The 14890-nt window shown below is 49.7% G+C and overlaps 1 protein-coding gene across 2 annotated transcripts in view; it reads right to left on the bottom strand.

Moving 5' to 3' along the window:
* Positions 1-2503: 2503 nt before the first annotated feature.
* Positions 2504-14890, bottom strand: part of KIF3C (kinesin family member 3C) — a 35051-nt gene continuing 22664 nt past the window's right edge. The window contains exons 3-8 of one of the 2 annotated variants that reach the window (XM_032353109.1): positions 14175-14297; positions 12984-13102; positions 12403-12519; positions 4392-4500; positions 4047-4213; positions 2504-3795 (exon numbers count right to left, since the gene is read on the bottom strand). In XM_032353109.1, the coding sequence (XP_032209000.1) occupies positions 3702-3795; positions 4047-4213; positions 4392-4500; positions 12403-12519; positions 12984-13102; positions 14175-14297 (729 nt within the window). In that variant the 3' untranslated portion in view covers positions 2504-3701. Of the gene's footprint in view, positions 3796-4040; positions 4214-4391; positions 4501-12402; positions 12520-12983; positions 13103-14174; positions 14298-14890 lie in introns of both variants that reach the window. The other variant, XM_032353108.1, reaches the window with a different exon arrangement.

Here is a 14890-nt window from a genome sequence, read left to right as displayed (position 1 = left end):
GAAGATTTGGTTTTAATTCTGACCACTCCCCTTCTATCCCTGGCCTTCGCTACTTATAAAACACACAGGGTACCTATCATTTTCCTGAGGAACAGCTGGGCTCGAGGGGTGGCACAGAAGGGAAAAACAAAACAAAACATGGGCTTTAGAGTGTGGAAATCCAGCCTCGTCACTACCCACATGTCTTGAGCCAAGTTAGTTTGTTTTCCTAAATCCCATCTGTGAATCAGCGACAATACCTTCCATGGGGGAGGCTGAAGTGAGCGTGCACCGGGGTGAAGGACCTAACCCAGCACCTGGCAGAGCTCCAGCAGCAGAGCCATTCCAGCTCTGGCCCTCCAGGCTGGAACAGGGCAGGTGGGCAAGGAGCCCCTCAAGGGGAAGGGTCAGGTTCCCAACCAACTGGTCAACCACAGTGCTCCCCGAGGGCCCTCTCCTCCCCAGAGGTAGGGGCTTTGTGTTTGTTTGTTAGCAGCAATGACTTTTCATTTCCCATAAGGCCTCCGTGCTCCAGGAAACCAACAGCCAGAACCCAGATGGAGGGAGGGAAAGAAGCCCCGGGAAGAGAGCCGAACCGAATATCAGGTTTTATTTATTTTTTTTTTTAAAGATTTTTATTTATTTAGGGATATTAGTCTTTTTTTTTTTTTTAAAGACTTTATTTATTTATTTGACAGACAGAGATCACAAGTAGGCAGAGAGGCAGGCAGAGAGAGAGGAGGAAGCAGGCTCCCCAAGGAGCAGAGAGCCTGATGTAGGGCTTGATTCCAGGAACCTGGGATCATGACCCGAGCCGAAGGCAGAGGCTTTAACCCACTGAGCCACCCAGGCGCCCCGGGATATTAGTCTTTTAAACCATTTTAATTCCATGCCCACGATGTGCCAGCCACATCTATGTGCTTTACACACATTACTACCCGCTTTCATCTCTCCTGACTGATCAATGGAGGGGCAGAGCTGTCACATGGTGATCGACAGCTAATCTGGACATCCAGGCTGTTCAGACACCTGCTAACAGCTCAGAATGAACGGGATCGTGACTGTTCGCCCGGAACACGAACAGCCATTGCCATGGCTCTCACACAGACTTCAGGCTAGAGCTGGGACCTTCCTTCAGGCCCTGTTGGGCACATGAATCCCCTTTAAGCTGCCCATTCTTCCCCAAGGTCCTGATAGCTGCCGCTGAGATCTGAAAACTCCCCAAGCCCTCTTGGAAAAACAAGGAAGAGAAAGGAGAAAGTGCATAAGCAAGTATAAAGAAGTAAAAAGGGAAGAGAAGGCAGGCAACCAATTCTGTGACGATACTCATTCCTTTATTATCGACTGTGTTAATTTGGACAGGGCTGGGCAGCAGGCTGCCGGCAGCACCAAGCTGCAGGTGCGTTTCAGCTCAACAGAGAGGCCTCATCTGAAGCCAAGGAGACAGAGGGTAATGTTTTTTATATATATTTATATATTACATATGTCCCCGTATAGTCATATGTATAGAGTGACAAGAACGGGCCACTGCATTAACTGTTGTCCTAAATAAAGACCATAGCAACAGACACAGAAATATGGTCCTCATCAAGGCCTTCACTTTGTCAATCAAATGTTCGATACATCAAAAGGGAAAGGAGAGAGACAGAGAGACTGAGATCCAACCACCCCGGTGGTCCTGTTCCCAGCATATCTTACACCGAGTGTCGAGTGTCCCCCAAGTGTAGAGCGGAGGTAAACACACACACACACAAGAACACGCACACACACACGTACACAAAGCCGCAGGCAGGAGCTCCTCCTTCGACACACCTCGGGCCCAGCCCTCGGACCGGGGGGTGGTGAAACTGGGTATTTTGTGCTCTAAGACTGTGAGGGTCAAGTGACCAGATGACGCAGAGTCGATGTGTCCAAGTGATGAATGGGGGTGACACGTGCTGTTTCATCCACAAATAGGAAAGGTCAGCGGGAGAGGCTGTTCAGTGTAGGCATGATGTCCCTTGGTGCCCAGGGCGCCTGGGGGATTTCTACACATAATTCCTGTCCCAGACACAGTCAAACCTCTGATCCGAATCCTGAGTCTCAAATAATCTCTTGCGCTCTGATGAAGAATGGTGTTCCCCTGAAGGACGGGAGCAAATGGCAATTGAGTTGTCCAACCATCTAGCTGTTGTCATTTCTGTCATTTTCTATGGCAGAAATGACAGCATCAGTGAAGGAAACCAAACCATAACTTGGTCCCTAGAGCAGAACTTGAACTGTGCAAGAAGGGTTCACTTCCTGATGGAAAAAGAGAAGACCCAGGTAATCAGCCCCCATCCCTGCCCCACCAAATTCAAGCATCTCTGTCAGTTTCATGCTTCTGTCCCAATGACTAAAATCCTTTTATTTCTGGGAACCAGAGATTCCCACTATGAGGGCATTTTGAGATCTTAAATCACTTGTTTCTTTCAGGATTACCTGTTTATTCCTCTACCAAAATATACACTTACAAAGTAAATCAATGAAAATTAATCTTTCTATCTTTTTTTTTGGTCAAAACTTACTTACTACTTGAGATAACTGGAAACATCTTCAGATGTCACAAAAGGAAGTGGGGAGCATTTCCCTAGGGACTAATTTGCACAACGCTGAAGAAAGGATCCTTTTTCAACAAAACAGTGCTTGACAAACGGGATACAGAAACTGGCGTTAATTGGCAAAGCTCGCAGATCGGGCCTGGGTCTCTGTCTCCTGTGCTACGTGAAGGGGGAAGCAACAGATTCCCCTACCTTTGTGTAGCCAGAGGGAGAATGACATTGATTCCTGCCACCCTGAACTGGGCTCCAGGCAGCTGCAGAGGAAAAGGACCACAGCAGGAAGGAGCAGCATCTCAAAAAACGGGGAGTTGGCTTGATCACTTGTTGACCCAAGTTATTTCTCCGCAGGGACAGAAACGAAGGGACTCAGAGACAGGACTTCCTTTGATGACTGTGCGTGTTGTCTCCATTACGGTTTCGTTTTCTGCAGGTCCTGAAGGGGGGCCTCCACCGGTCGGTTCACAATTCCCATCCAGAGGTTGGGACAGTGGCCAGGAAGCAGAGCTGGGTAAGCCATGAGTTTTTGCCGAAGCCGAAGAGCATGGGCTGTGTCGGTGAGGTCATGTAAGTCCTTGAAAAGGAGCCCAAGAGGCCGAAAGAGGTTATCTGAGGTCCGGAGAGGGAAGTGCAGGCCTCTGTTCGCTGGGAGCACAGGCCCAACGCTGTCGGGACATCTCTGGTCCTCTGTGGACATCGAGCGTTTTTCTAGTTCCAGAAAGTGCTTAGGAACTGCTCACGGTCAGCTGGAGGAGATGGATGATGGAGTGAGACAGGTAGAAAGAGTGCTCTCTCCTCAGGCCCTGGCTACCTTCCCTTCTGGGAGCAGCTGACAGAGAGAAGCTTGAGGTCTGACACGGGGGTGGGGGTTTCTAAAGTCAGAAGGAAAGGAGGCTCTGTAGTGACCACGGCAGGCTCAGGCGAGGGCATCTCCCCCCAAACCGAACTCCACAAATAAATAACATTAATTAAATAAAGGAGGCTGAGAAGAGCGGGCCGACGCGCGGTCTGCCAGGGTCTCGCCCCCTCACACATACGCACACGCACATGCACACACACGCACGCACACTGAGTGTCAGGTGAGACGATCCAGGGTTGGCTCCCCGTCCCAGGAGGCTCTTGGCCGGGCAGCCTGACGGAAGGTTGTCACTCATGGTCTAGCACTGTTGTGGGGCGCAGAGCAGCGGAGGCCAGTGAGGTGTGTGGGGTAGAGGCTGGAGGCCGCTGAGGAGCCTGGCACCTGCAGAGGGGAGGGATGAGGTGTGAGAACGGGGAGGCTGAGAAACAGCAGGAAACCGAGAAGTGAGGACTGGCCTTTGCCTCATCCTGTTGCTGTGGGAACTCCTCCCTGAAGACCCCAGTTATCCCCTCCCCCCACCCTTAATGCCTGGCAGGTACAACCAAAACCCTCCTCAGCCTCATCCAGCCTCTGTGGTCTCCGTGCTTCCTAAGTCCCCTGCCCATTCTGAGCACAGGGGTACTGACCAGGACCTGGACTTTCGAACTTTAGATGTGGAAGGTCTTTCCAGAAAGCTGTCCAAGCGCATGAGCCTCTCCATGTGTAGCGCGCGGGGATCTTGTTCTTGGTCATGAGAGAATTCCATCTCAAAGACAGCTGGGGGGGACACATCCAGCTCCAGGAACATGATGTTTTCAGCCTGTGGTGGGAACATCAGAGCAGACGTGAGCAGCGGCCCTGAAGGTTCCATCTCTTCGGCACTCCGTTGATATTGGGGATAGCAGAGGTTGTGAGGTAGGCAGAGCAAGCAGAGATTATGAGCATCACCCCCCTTGGGCTCCCTCTCCTTCCCTCCCTTCTATTTCCCAGCTTCTTACCCTGTACCTGGGGTGGGAACCCATTGCCATAGCAACCCGAGCATACTGGCTGATAGGCCTCTTGTAGCCCACTGCGGACGTTGGACGCTTCTTCATTTGGCTGTTGTTGCTGTGGGGGAAGAGGCTATATTAGAGTGGGTTTCTTTTTTTTTTTTTTAAGATTATTTATTTATTTATTTGACAGAGAGACATCACAAGTAGGGAGAGAGGCAGGCAGAAAGAGCGAGAGAGAGGAGGAAGCAGGCTCCCTGCTGAGCAGAGAGCCCGATGCGGGACTCGATCCCAGGACTCTGAGATCATGACCTGAGCTGAAGGCAGCGGATTAACCCACTGAGCCACCCAGGCGCCCTAGAGTGGGTTTCTTTTGAAATGGGGGAAATGATACGAAGAATTAAGTATCATTCAAAGTAGGCAGGAGGTTCTGCAGATAGTCCACAGGAATGTTCTTCTCTTTGTTTTTTTTTTTTTTTTTTTTTAAGATTTTATTTATTTATTTGACAGAGAGAGAAAGCGAGAGAGAGAACACAAGCAGGGGGAGTGGGAGAGGGAGAAGCTGAGTGGGGAGCCCCACGAGGGGCTTGATCCAAGGATCCTGGGATCATGACCTGAGCCAAAGGCTGATGCTTAAGGACTGAGCCACCCAGATGCCCCTCTTCTCTTTGTTCTAATACAGCTGGACAACTAAAAGCTATCATAACCCAAGAAACCATATATTTCTTTACTCTTGTATTTTTTCTGTCCCCGCCCTGCCCCTCACAGTAAAATGGTTTGACTAAGGACTGAAATGAAGAAAAGAAATCCAATCTTCTTTTAGCTTTCAGATTCATAGGCTGATCTCACAGACTATGCAAAACCATTGATGATGAGTGGCTCTTTTCGGTTTTCTTCTTAAGAGTCCAAAAAAAAAAGATAAAAAAATCAGGCTTGAAATGCAAGGGTCCCAAAATAGCCTAAACAATCCTCAAAAAGAACAAAGTTGGAGGGTTCGCATGTCCCAGTTTCAGAACTTAATACAAAGCCTACAGTAATCAAGGCTCTGTGGTACTAGCATAAGGACAGACATGGAAATCAATGGATTAGAATTGGGAGTCTAGAAATATATCCTTATATCTACAATCAGTTGATTTTCTATAAGAGTACCAAGACCATTCAATGGGGAACAAACAGCCTCTTCAACAATCCGTACTGGGACAACTGGATGTCCAAAGGCAAGAAAAATGAAGTTGGATCGTTACCTTGTATCATCTATAAAATTAACTCAAAATAGATTATAGACTTAAATGTAAGTGCTAAGAAAAAAGTCTGCATTTCCAACAAAATGTTAATAGTTATTGTCTTTGGATGGTTTGATTACAGATGATTTTTATTATCTTTATGCTATTCTGCAAAATCTAAACTTTTTTATAATGAAAATATATCACTTTTTATCTAATTATCTCAGATATTCAGAAAAGTATAAAAATAATTTATGTACGCTTAACATTCAGCTTTGTCAAGTCATCTGTTTCACATTTTGTTATACTTACATCAAATTTTTTTTAAGAGATAAAGTGTAAGTTTTTTTTTTTAAGTGTAAGCTGTTTTTAAATCTCCTGTCTCTCCCTCCCCAGAGTTAATTACTCTCTTGAATTTGTGGTGCTATTCAATGCAGTGCATGTTTTTATAGTTACTTATATATGCGGATATTCATAAACAATATACATGGGTATTTGTATGCCTATTGCAAAAATTTGAACTGTGTGGTATACGTACTGCATTTTCTTTGTGCTCAACAAACTTTTTTAGATTTATCCACGTACCTCTAGATTAGATTATTAAAAGCTTGCTTATATTAACCATTTTAAGGTTGCAATATAACATCGTATATATTTATGTATATGTATAATATTCTCTTGTTGATGGACATCCAGGTTGATTTTTTTTTTTTAATTAAACACAGTGCTGTTGTGAACATTTCTGTATAGATATCTTTGAGTACATATTCAACAGTTTCTCTGGGGTATACCCCTAGGAATGCAATGGTTTCATGGTAGGGTATGTACATTTCAACTTTGCTAGATATTGCCAAATTGTTTTTCAAATTGGTTATGCATTTGAACACTTCCATTGCTTTCTATCCTAGCCATCTCACAGGATAGCAGACTTATTCCTTTCAGCAGTTTGATGAATGTGGCGTATTGCTTTTATTATCCAAATAAGCAAACCAAGATAGGAAAGAAATCCACAAAGTATTTCCATTAAAACAAAGTAACACAGGTTTTGGAGTAAGACCTATCTGAGTTCAAACTTTGGCTCTGCCCCTTAAAGCTGTGTTACCTTTCGAAGTCACCAAATACCTCTGAGACTCAGCTGTGTCACCCCCCCACCCCCCACACCGTCACACAGAACTGCTGAGATGAAGCAAGACAAGCACTCAGCAGAGCACACAGCAAAGGCTCAACCCCCCAGCAGCTGGGAAGATGATTTATTCTCCATTCAACTTGCTAATTTCAGGCAGAGATACAAAGGAGCAATGCAAAAAAAAAAAAAAAAAAAAAAAAAAAAAAAAGCCAAAAGGCAGACAGAAGACAGAAGAGGAGAAGAAACAGGCGGAGTACTTCACAGATAGGACATCCTGTCCTTGAGGAGTGGAACGAGCAGTGCAGGGGCTGAGGGAACGGTGCCTGCCTTCTGCAGCAGAGAGGACCCAACAATGCCATTCTTGTGGTTCATTTTATCAAGCATGTAAGAGAGTGCTGGACCCCTCTGGCCCTACTTTATGGGTAAAAACAGGGAAGGATGGAACTGTAGAAGCCCCAGCTCACTCTGCAGCTGTGTGGTCCCTGGGGCAGGGGGGAAGGGTGCGGGGGGGGGGGGGAGGGGCCAGGGGTGCGGGGGTCTGGGGGGGGGAGGGTAGGGAGGCTGTGCATAAGCACAGCAGCAGCCCTGACAACTCCAGGAGAGAGGGGGAAAATTAGTAACATCACCTCTTATTTCGACGGTGCATCTACACATCCCGTTTGAACTTCGCCACAATCTCCCGAGGTGTACACAGGGCAGAAAAAGAGCCTGAGGCTCAGGACAAGCAAAATGCCTTTGGATTAGGAAGACGTTTGGAACTGGATCTGCCCAGATACTCTTTTTAGGATGCTGCTCTGTGTCTCAGGAGGACACCAGGCCAGGCTGGGGCTGGGAGCGTCTGCAAGCTCTGGGAATAGGACCGGGGGACAGGGCTGGGAGAGCCGAGTGGTGGATCAGTGCAAATTGGCAGCCTGACCCAGTAAAGATGCCAGGGCTATTCTGGGTGGCATGCGGGAAGAAGGGGCTGGGGGAGGGGAGTCTGTAATTGGGACACCAAATTTCCCATCTACTCCCTCTTCTGCCCCAGGCCTACTTTCCATGATTGATCCCTCTCTAGTAAGAGGCAGTGGCTGACTGCCCAGAGCAGGGGCCTGGCTCTGCCTAAAAGCCCCCTCCCAACAGGGACCCACAGTAGTTACATGCTGCGAGGATACTAAGACATGTCCTATGACCCACCCTTGCTGCTTATATGGCTGCTATCACAGTATTTTTTCCCCTTAATAATAATAAAAAGTGATCTCTCAGCTCTTAGGGGCTAACCCCGATGTCATTATCAGATTTCTGATTTCCCCCCTTTTTCTCTTTTGTGCTGCAAACTGGCATCCAACATCATAGGGAGAGTTTTCTTTCCAGGTCATGCCCAATCCTCTGCCACAGCGAGCCTGGTCTCTTCGATCTAGTCCCTGTGTCCCCGCAGGCCAGCAGTCCATCAGGCAGCATTCCCTGGCATGTCTACTGACCCCCCCCTTTTTTTTTTTTTTAAGATTTTAACATTTATTTTAGAGAAAACACGAGCAGGGGGAAGGGCAGAAGAAGAGGGAGAGAGAGAAAAACCCCAAGTAGACTCCCCGAGGAGCGCAGAGCGGGACTGGATCCCAGGACTCTGAGACCATGCCTGGAGCTGAATGCAGCCGCCCAGCCAACTAAGCCACCCAGGCCCCCCTAAGCAGTATAACCTGCTAGAAAGGTAACTTGGCAGTATGTTCTAAGATAAACAAAATGTTTATACTCCTTCATCAGATCCTGAAATTTCCTTCTAAGTAAGTCATCTGGGAGAGCCTGGGTGGCTCAGTTGGTTAAGTCAACTTCACGGGTGAAGCAATTTGGGTTCACAGAGGTTTAAAAACCTTTCCCAGGGGTGCCTGGGTGGCTCAGCTGGGTAAATGGCTGACTGTTGATCTCAGCTTAGGTTGTGATCTCAGAGTCCTGGGATCCAGCCTGAGGCCAGTCTTCACACTCCGCAGGCAGTCTGCGGCCCTTAGCCCGTGCTCAGTCTTGCCCTCTCTCCCTCTCAAGTAAATAAAATCTTTTTTTGGGGGGGGGATTCCATTTACTTATTTGATAGAGCGCGATCGCAAGTAGGTGGAGAGGCAGGCACAGAAGGGGTGGGGAAGCAGGCTCCCTGCTGAGCAGAGAGCCAGATGTGGGTCTCGATCCCAGGACCCCGAGATCATGGCCCAAGGCTGAAGGCAGAGACTTAACCCACTGAGCCACCCAGGTGTCCCAAATAAATAAAATCTTAAAACAAAAACTAAAACGTTTTCCAGGCCACAAGTAAGTGGCAGAACAGGGACTAGAATTCAGAATGTTCTAAACCCCAAGTCCAGTCTCTTCCTACTGCACCATAATGCCTTTGAAAAGATTCTAGGGTAGCTGGGGTTACAAAGGGCCAAGGGCTAAAGTCACAAATAGAATTTTATGAACTATGAACCAATGGCTACAGACATTGCCAAATATAAACCCCTAGAAGACAATTTTGTATAAATCCAATGAAAATTAAAGTCTATAATGAGAGGGGCGCCTGGGAGGCTCAGTGGGTTAAAGCCTCTGCCTTCGGCTTAGGTCATGACCCCAGGGTCCTGGGATCGAGCCCCGCATCGGGCTCTCTGCTGGGCGGGGAGTCTGCTTCCTCCTCTCTCTGCCTGCTTGTGATCTCTGTCTGTCAAATAAATAAAATCTTAAAAAAAAAAAAAGTCTATAATGAGAACCTAACATTCAAGGTCATATTGTACAGTAGTTTTTGCTGGAGCTGGCTGTGAAACTGGTTTCTCAGTTCAAGTTTCTTTCAAAATTGTTTGTGAGGATAGAAGGCACCTTACCTGTGATTCAACCAATGGTGATACAGAGATGTTGGAGAAAAAAGAAAATGGGGTAGATTTCCAAAATAAGTACATATGGGCGTGTTTTAGGAGTTGCCTGGCGGGTGTGCCTGGCTAGCTCAGTTGGTTAAGTGTCTAACTCTTTTCTTTTTAACTTTTTTAAAATTTTAATTTTTTAATAAAGATTATGTATTTATTTAACAGAGAGAGACATATAGTGAGAGAGGAAACAAGCAGGGGGAGCGGCAAAGGGAGAGGGAGAAGCAGGCTCCCAGCTGAGCAGGGAGCCAGATGTGGGGCTCCATCCCAGGACCCTAGAATCATGACCTGGGCTGAAGGCAGATGCTTAACGACTGAGCCACCCAGGCGCCCCGAGTGTCTGATTCCTGATTTTGGCTCAGGTCAGGATCTCAGGGTTGTGAGATGGAGCCCTGCATAGGACTCTGCACTGGGCCTGGAGCCTGCTTGAGATTTTTTTGTTGTTGTTGTTTTAAGATTTTACTTATTTATTTGTCAGAGAGAGAGCACAAGCAGGGGGAGCGGCAGGCAGAGGGAGAAGCAGGCTCTTGGGTGAGCAAGGAGCCCGATGTAGGACTCGATTCCAGGACCCCGAGATCATGACCTGAGCCAAAGGCAGATGCTTAACCGACTGAGCTACCCAGGCGTCCCACTTAAGAGCCTTTCTCTCCTGTTCCCTCTGCCCCTGGCGTGCTGTCCCTCTATTTCTAAAATAAAACTAAACCAAACACCCCCCCCCAAAATACCCCTGCATGCAGTTTGGGGGGCAACTCTGTGCAAGTTGAAGTCAATATGTAGGGCCTGATTCTCCCCAAAGATTTCTGTAAAGAAAACACTACACAGATATGCCCCAGTGGGAAGCTTTTGAGAAATGATCAATTTTCAGGCTTTCTGATGGCAAGGAAAACACCTTTTCTCTCTTTGCACTACTCTCCTCGAGCAAGACAAGACGGATGGTGGGGAAAAGAGGAGAGAGAGAAGAAGGGGGAACAGGGCCTCACAAGCAACTAAGCTCTCCTGTTCTGCCCAGAACTGTTTGGCGTGGGGAGGAGGGGGTTGAGGCACACAAAGAGCAGGTCAGGAGCACAGCTTCACCTTTAAAGCCAAAGAGACGGAGACAATGGGCTAGGAAAGCCAGCAGGCATCCGGGGTATATGGGAATTCTTTGCACTGTTCTTGCAATGCTCAGTTTTCAAAATAAAAAGTTAAAAAACATGCCTTCTCAGAGTCTCTCATCTCATCTCTATCTAATGTAAAGACATTCCTCAACCTGCAAACTTTTTTCTTTTCAAAGCTTTTATTTTGGGGGCTCCTGGGTGGCTCAGTTGGTTAAGCACCTGACTTCAGCTCACGTCATGATCTCAGGGTCTTGGGTTGAGTCCTGCTCGCAGCAGGGAATCTGCTTCCTCTCCCTCTTCCTATGCCCCTTACCCTGCCCCGATCTCTCTCTAATAAATAAATAAAACCTTATTTGTTTGTTTATTTGAGTGATAGAGAGCACAAGAGGGGAGAAGGTCAGTGGGAAAAGCACACTCCCTGTGGAGCTGGAAACCTGATGCAGGACTGGATACTGGTACTCTTCGGGATCATGACCTGAGCCAAAGGCAGTGACTTAACCAACAGAGCCACCCAGCTGCCCAATAAATAAAATCTTTTAAAAAAAATTACTTTTAAGTTATTTCTATACCGAACATGGGGCTTGAATCCACAACCCCAAGGTCAAGAGTTGCATTCTCTACCAGTTGAGCCAGCCAGGCACCCCTGTAAAACTTAAGTTGAGAAACTCAGAATTCTAACTACAAAATCAATAACCCTACAAATCAGAAGCCTCACCAGCATCTCTCTCCAGCAGAGGGCACTAAAGTAGTGGCTTTCAAGCTGGGCTTCCTTTCAGAATCTCCTGGAAGCTTTGCGTCAAGTCCAAAGGGACACCATTGAAAAGTCCTCTATTCATGAACTTGCCACTTACAAAGCTGCAATGTGTAAGCTTGGGTAGGGCCAGCCTTTTAGACAGCAGATCGATTAAATAGGCATCTGATGTTTTGGGGAGAAGCCAGAGACCTTTATAGCTAGATTCCCACCTAGTGTTGGGGAGAATCCTGTGCTATCTTGTCATTAATATTCCTAAGATAAAGAGAGCAAAGAACCCCCAGGAAAGTGCTTTGGTATTCAGCCTCCTAAACAGCCCTGTACAGATTTTCAGTTAAAGGACTGTGGTTGGGCTGAGTGAGGCAGTCAGTCCCTCTGTTGGGTTTGAGGAGCATCTTATTCTTCAAGCCACCAGCAGGGGGAGCGATACACCAAGTCGGCGGATGCAAACTGTCCCTTCCAGCTTGGCTGTAGAGAAACAGGTGGAAATGCTGAATCACCAGGCTGAGCTGCTTGACCAAGCCTGGGTCACACCGCTATCATTTCCTGATCTGATCACTTCCCTGCATTCCGGACCGGGCTGTGAGCTCTGACCGTGTCTGATTTACCTTCAGTCTGGAGAGTCCTGTACACAGTGCCCAACACAGGAAGGCAAATATTAACTATTGTTGCTGTTTTTGGCAGCCGATGAATGAATCTTCTCCAGACTGACCGGATGTTGTCATTCACTGGGACTGCCAAAAGGCTGAGACGCTCTTCCCTTCCTTGGGTCCCTCACGGGGCACCTGAGACATTTTGTTTTGGGCAGAACACCCTTCCTTCGTGAAGACGCCTACGTTGGAGAAATCCATCCTCCACCTGCATCTTTCCTACCCATCTCCAAATCCACAGAAAACCACTGTCACCGCAGACCGCTGGCCGCCCCCAACCTGGGGTGCGCCCAGACCAGGCGGTGAGGGACTCACACTCCGGCGGGCACAAGTGGCTGAAACTTCCACTGTTCCTCCTCACAGTCCAGGAAGAGCCGGTTCATGATCTTGTTCTTCTCCTCAGGGGGTATGAAGTTCTCGATGATCAGGTACCTGGGAGCAGGAATGAGGTAGAGATGGGAAACTGGGGAGGGAGAGACCACAGGGGGCACGCGAGGGTTGGAGCAAGATGTCAAGAGGCAAGTCAAAAGGGAACAGAGGAGACGGAAAATCCGGACAGCTGGAGAAGTGAGGATCCCTACAGCAATCACAGAACTTGAAACCCCTGTTTCTGGGGCAAAGACTGTGGACTCAGGGCCCAAGGGGTCACTCCTGGCCAGTACCCAGCATGCACTTCGGGAGACTCATCGCTGCGGCCGGGCAGAGGAAGGAGAAGGAAACAGGCAGTATAAGCAACTCGTCCTCCCCCCTCAGACACATTTTATTCCTAAGGGATGTGGACTCCTGGGGGAGTAGACGGCTGGAACGAGGCCTTGAGGAAGGAATAAGCCCTCAGAGAGAGGCCAGGTAGTGATGGACAGCGGAGGACCAGCAATGGGAAGAGGAGGGGGCCCTACTTGAGCTTGAGCTCCCGGGTCTGCTCATTCTGCGCCTCCTCCAGGTCCTGCCGAACGCGGATGTACTCGTCGTGCTGGTCCTGGATCTCTGCCTTCACCGCCTGCAGCTTGGCGTAGAGCTGTGCGGGGACAGGCGCCGCTCAGAGGCTGCGCCGTGGGGTGGCGAGGCCCCTGTCTCCCGGCCCAGACCCCGATGCTGCAGGCTCAGGCTCCACCAGCTGAGTCCAGGGCGAGGCCCCTGCCTCCTCCCTCCTGCCCTACCACAGATGAGGGCGGGTTTTTCAAAGGGCCACCCTGTCCCTCCTCCCCTAGGACCTGTTACCTGCTCCCTCTCCGAGGCTGTCACCTTGTGGAAAACTGAAAGGGACCCGAGAGACATTTTAGTCCCAACACCCTCTTTTGGTAGAGGAGGTGACTCAGGGACACAGTTGCTCAAGGTCACACCACTAGTTACAAGAAGAGTCCGGGTCAGGACCCAAGTACAGAACTGCCGTGCCGGAGTCCTGGAGGGAAGGGGGCCTAAGCCAGTTTGGAAGGTGACCTGTCCCACTCCTGCCTCTCCAGGATCATGATCTGGCTTTCCTGGAGCGATCCCGCTCCTAACCCGCCAAGAGGAAGATACGTCCCTGGAAACTGCCACTGCAGCTGGGCCTCCTCCTGGCCTGCTCTGGGCCACTCACATCAGCAACCCAGAGGGTTTTCCAGGTTCTTCCCAGAATCTGGGCTGGAATTTGCCGCTTCCTGTCCCTGTCCACGCCCTTCCCTGGCCCTGGACTTTGCAGGGTTCCGGAGATCAGTTTCATTCCTTCCTGTGTCTACAGAGGCCTGTGGCTCCCCTCCAGAGATCCCCCAGGCTTGCGTCTCCTCAGGCCTCCTTGACACTCCTGTCCTGGGCCTGGCTACCCAACCGTGACTCGCTGGTGACACTGCGCAGGGAAAGTTACCCACCGCTGTCAGGATGGCAGCAGGAGACTGGAGGTGAAGGCCTTCCCAGCCCACCAGGCCCAGCCTGGCCCAGGAGAAGAGGCTCTAGTCTGCCCCAGCCCCGGACCCCCGCCTTCCCCCCACTCCTCAGGCCGGCAGCCCCGGCGAAGTCACTCTGGGCTTCAGCAGTTCCCTAAAGCACAGACCCCCTCAGGTGGGGTCGGTGACTGTCTCGGGCCGAGGCTGCCCCCCCCACCAGCCTCTCACCTTCTTGAGCTTCTTGGTTTTGACCTCCACCTCCTGCTGCAGGGACGTGTAGGTGCCCCGGAGCTCCATGGTCTCCTCGTCGCGGAGCAGCATCTCTTGCTGCATTTCCCGTTCACGGCGTTTCTAGGCCGAGGCAGGGCACAGGGGCTCAGTGGGCCAGCATGTCCCAGGGAGGGCCAAGGGAGCTCAGGGGACAAGCTCACTCTGCCTATCACGGGATCTGGCTCCACTGTGGCCACAGACACCGGGAAGGAGAAGAAAGCGTCCCATGGCCCATGGCCCCTGCTCCTACCCATCGTCAGCGGAGCCTCTCTGAACCTTCTTCTTCTCATGTAGCCATGTCTGTGCCATACATTGCCCCCTGGGGATGGAGACTCCAGCCCAAAAAGCTGGCCCATTCAAGGAGTATCAAGCCAAGATAGATTCGCATCATACTGGCTTCCCAGCTGCCTTGCCCTCTCCCCATATGGCATCACAGATGACTGGTAGGACCAACAAATTGTGGTTCTTGAAGATTCAGGACATTGTCATACGGTTGGCACAGAACTCACACCTTTGTGGAAGGCCTGGAGAACCACCAGCCATGGAGAGCCACCACTTCCTCTCACCCCTCAGCTGGCGGTGCCCTTGACAGAGGCAGCTCCTGGGCTGGGGAACCCATGGGACCCAGGGCCGCGTGTCTGAGGTTCTTAGCACTGTATCCCAGGGATGCTGAG

This window comes from Mustela erminea, chromosome 7 (genome assembly GCF_009829155.1).
Source record: "Mustela erminea isolate mMusErm1 chromosome 7, mMusErm1.Pri, whole genome shotgun sequence".
Classification (NCBI taxonomy): domain Eukaryota; kingdom Metazoa; phylum Chordata; class Mammalia; order Carnivora; family Mustelidae; genus Mustela; species Mustela erminea.
Note: the sequence above shows the minus strand (reverse complement) of the source record. Positions and strands in the feature narration are given on the sequence as shown.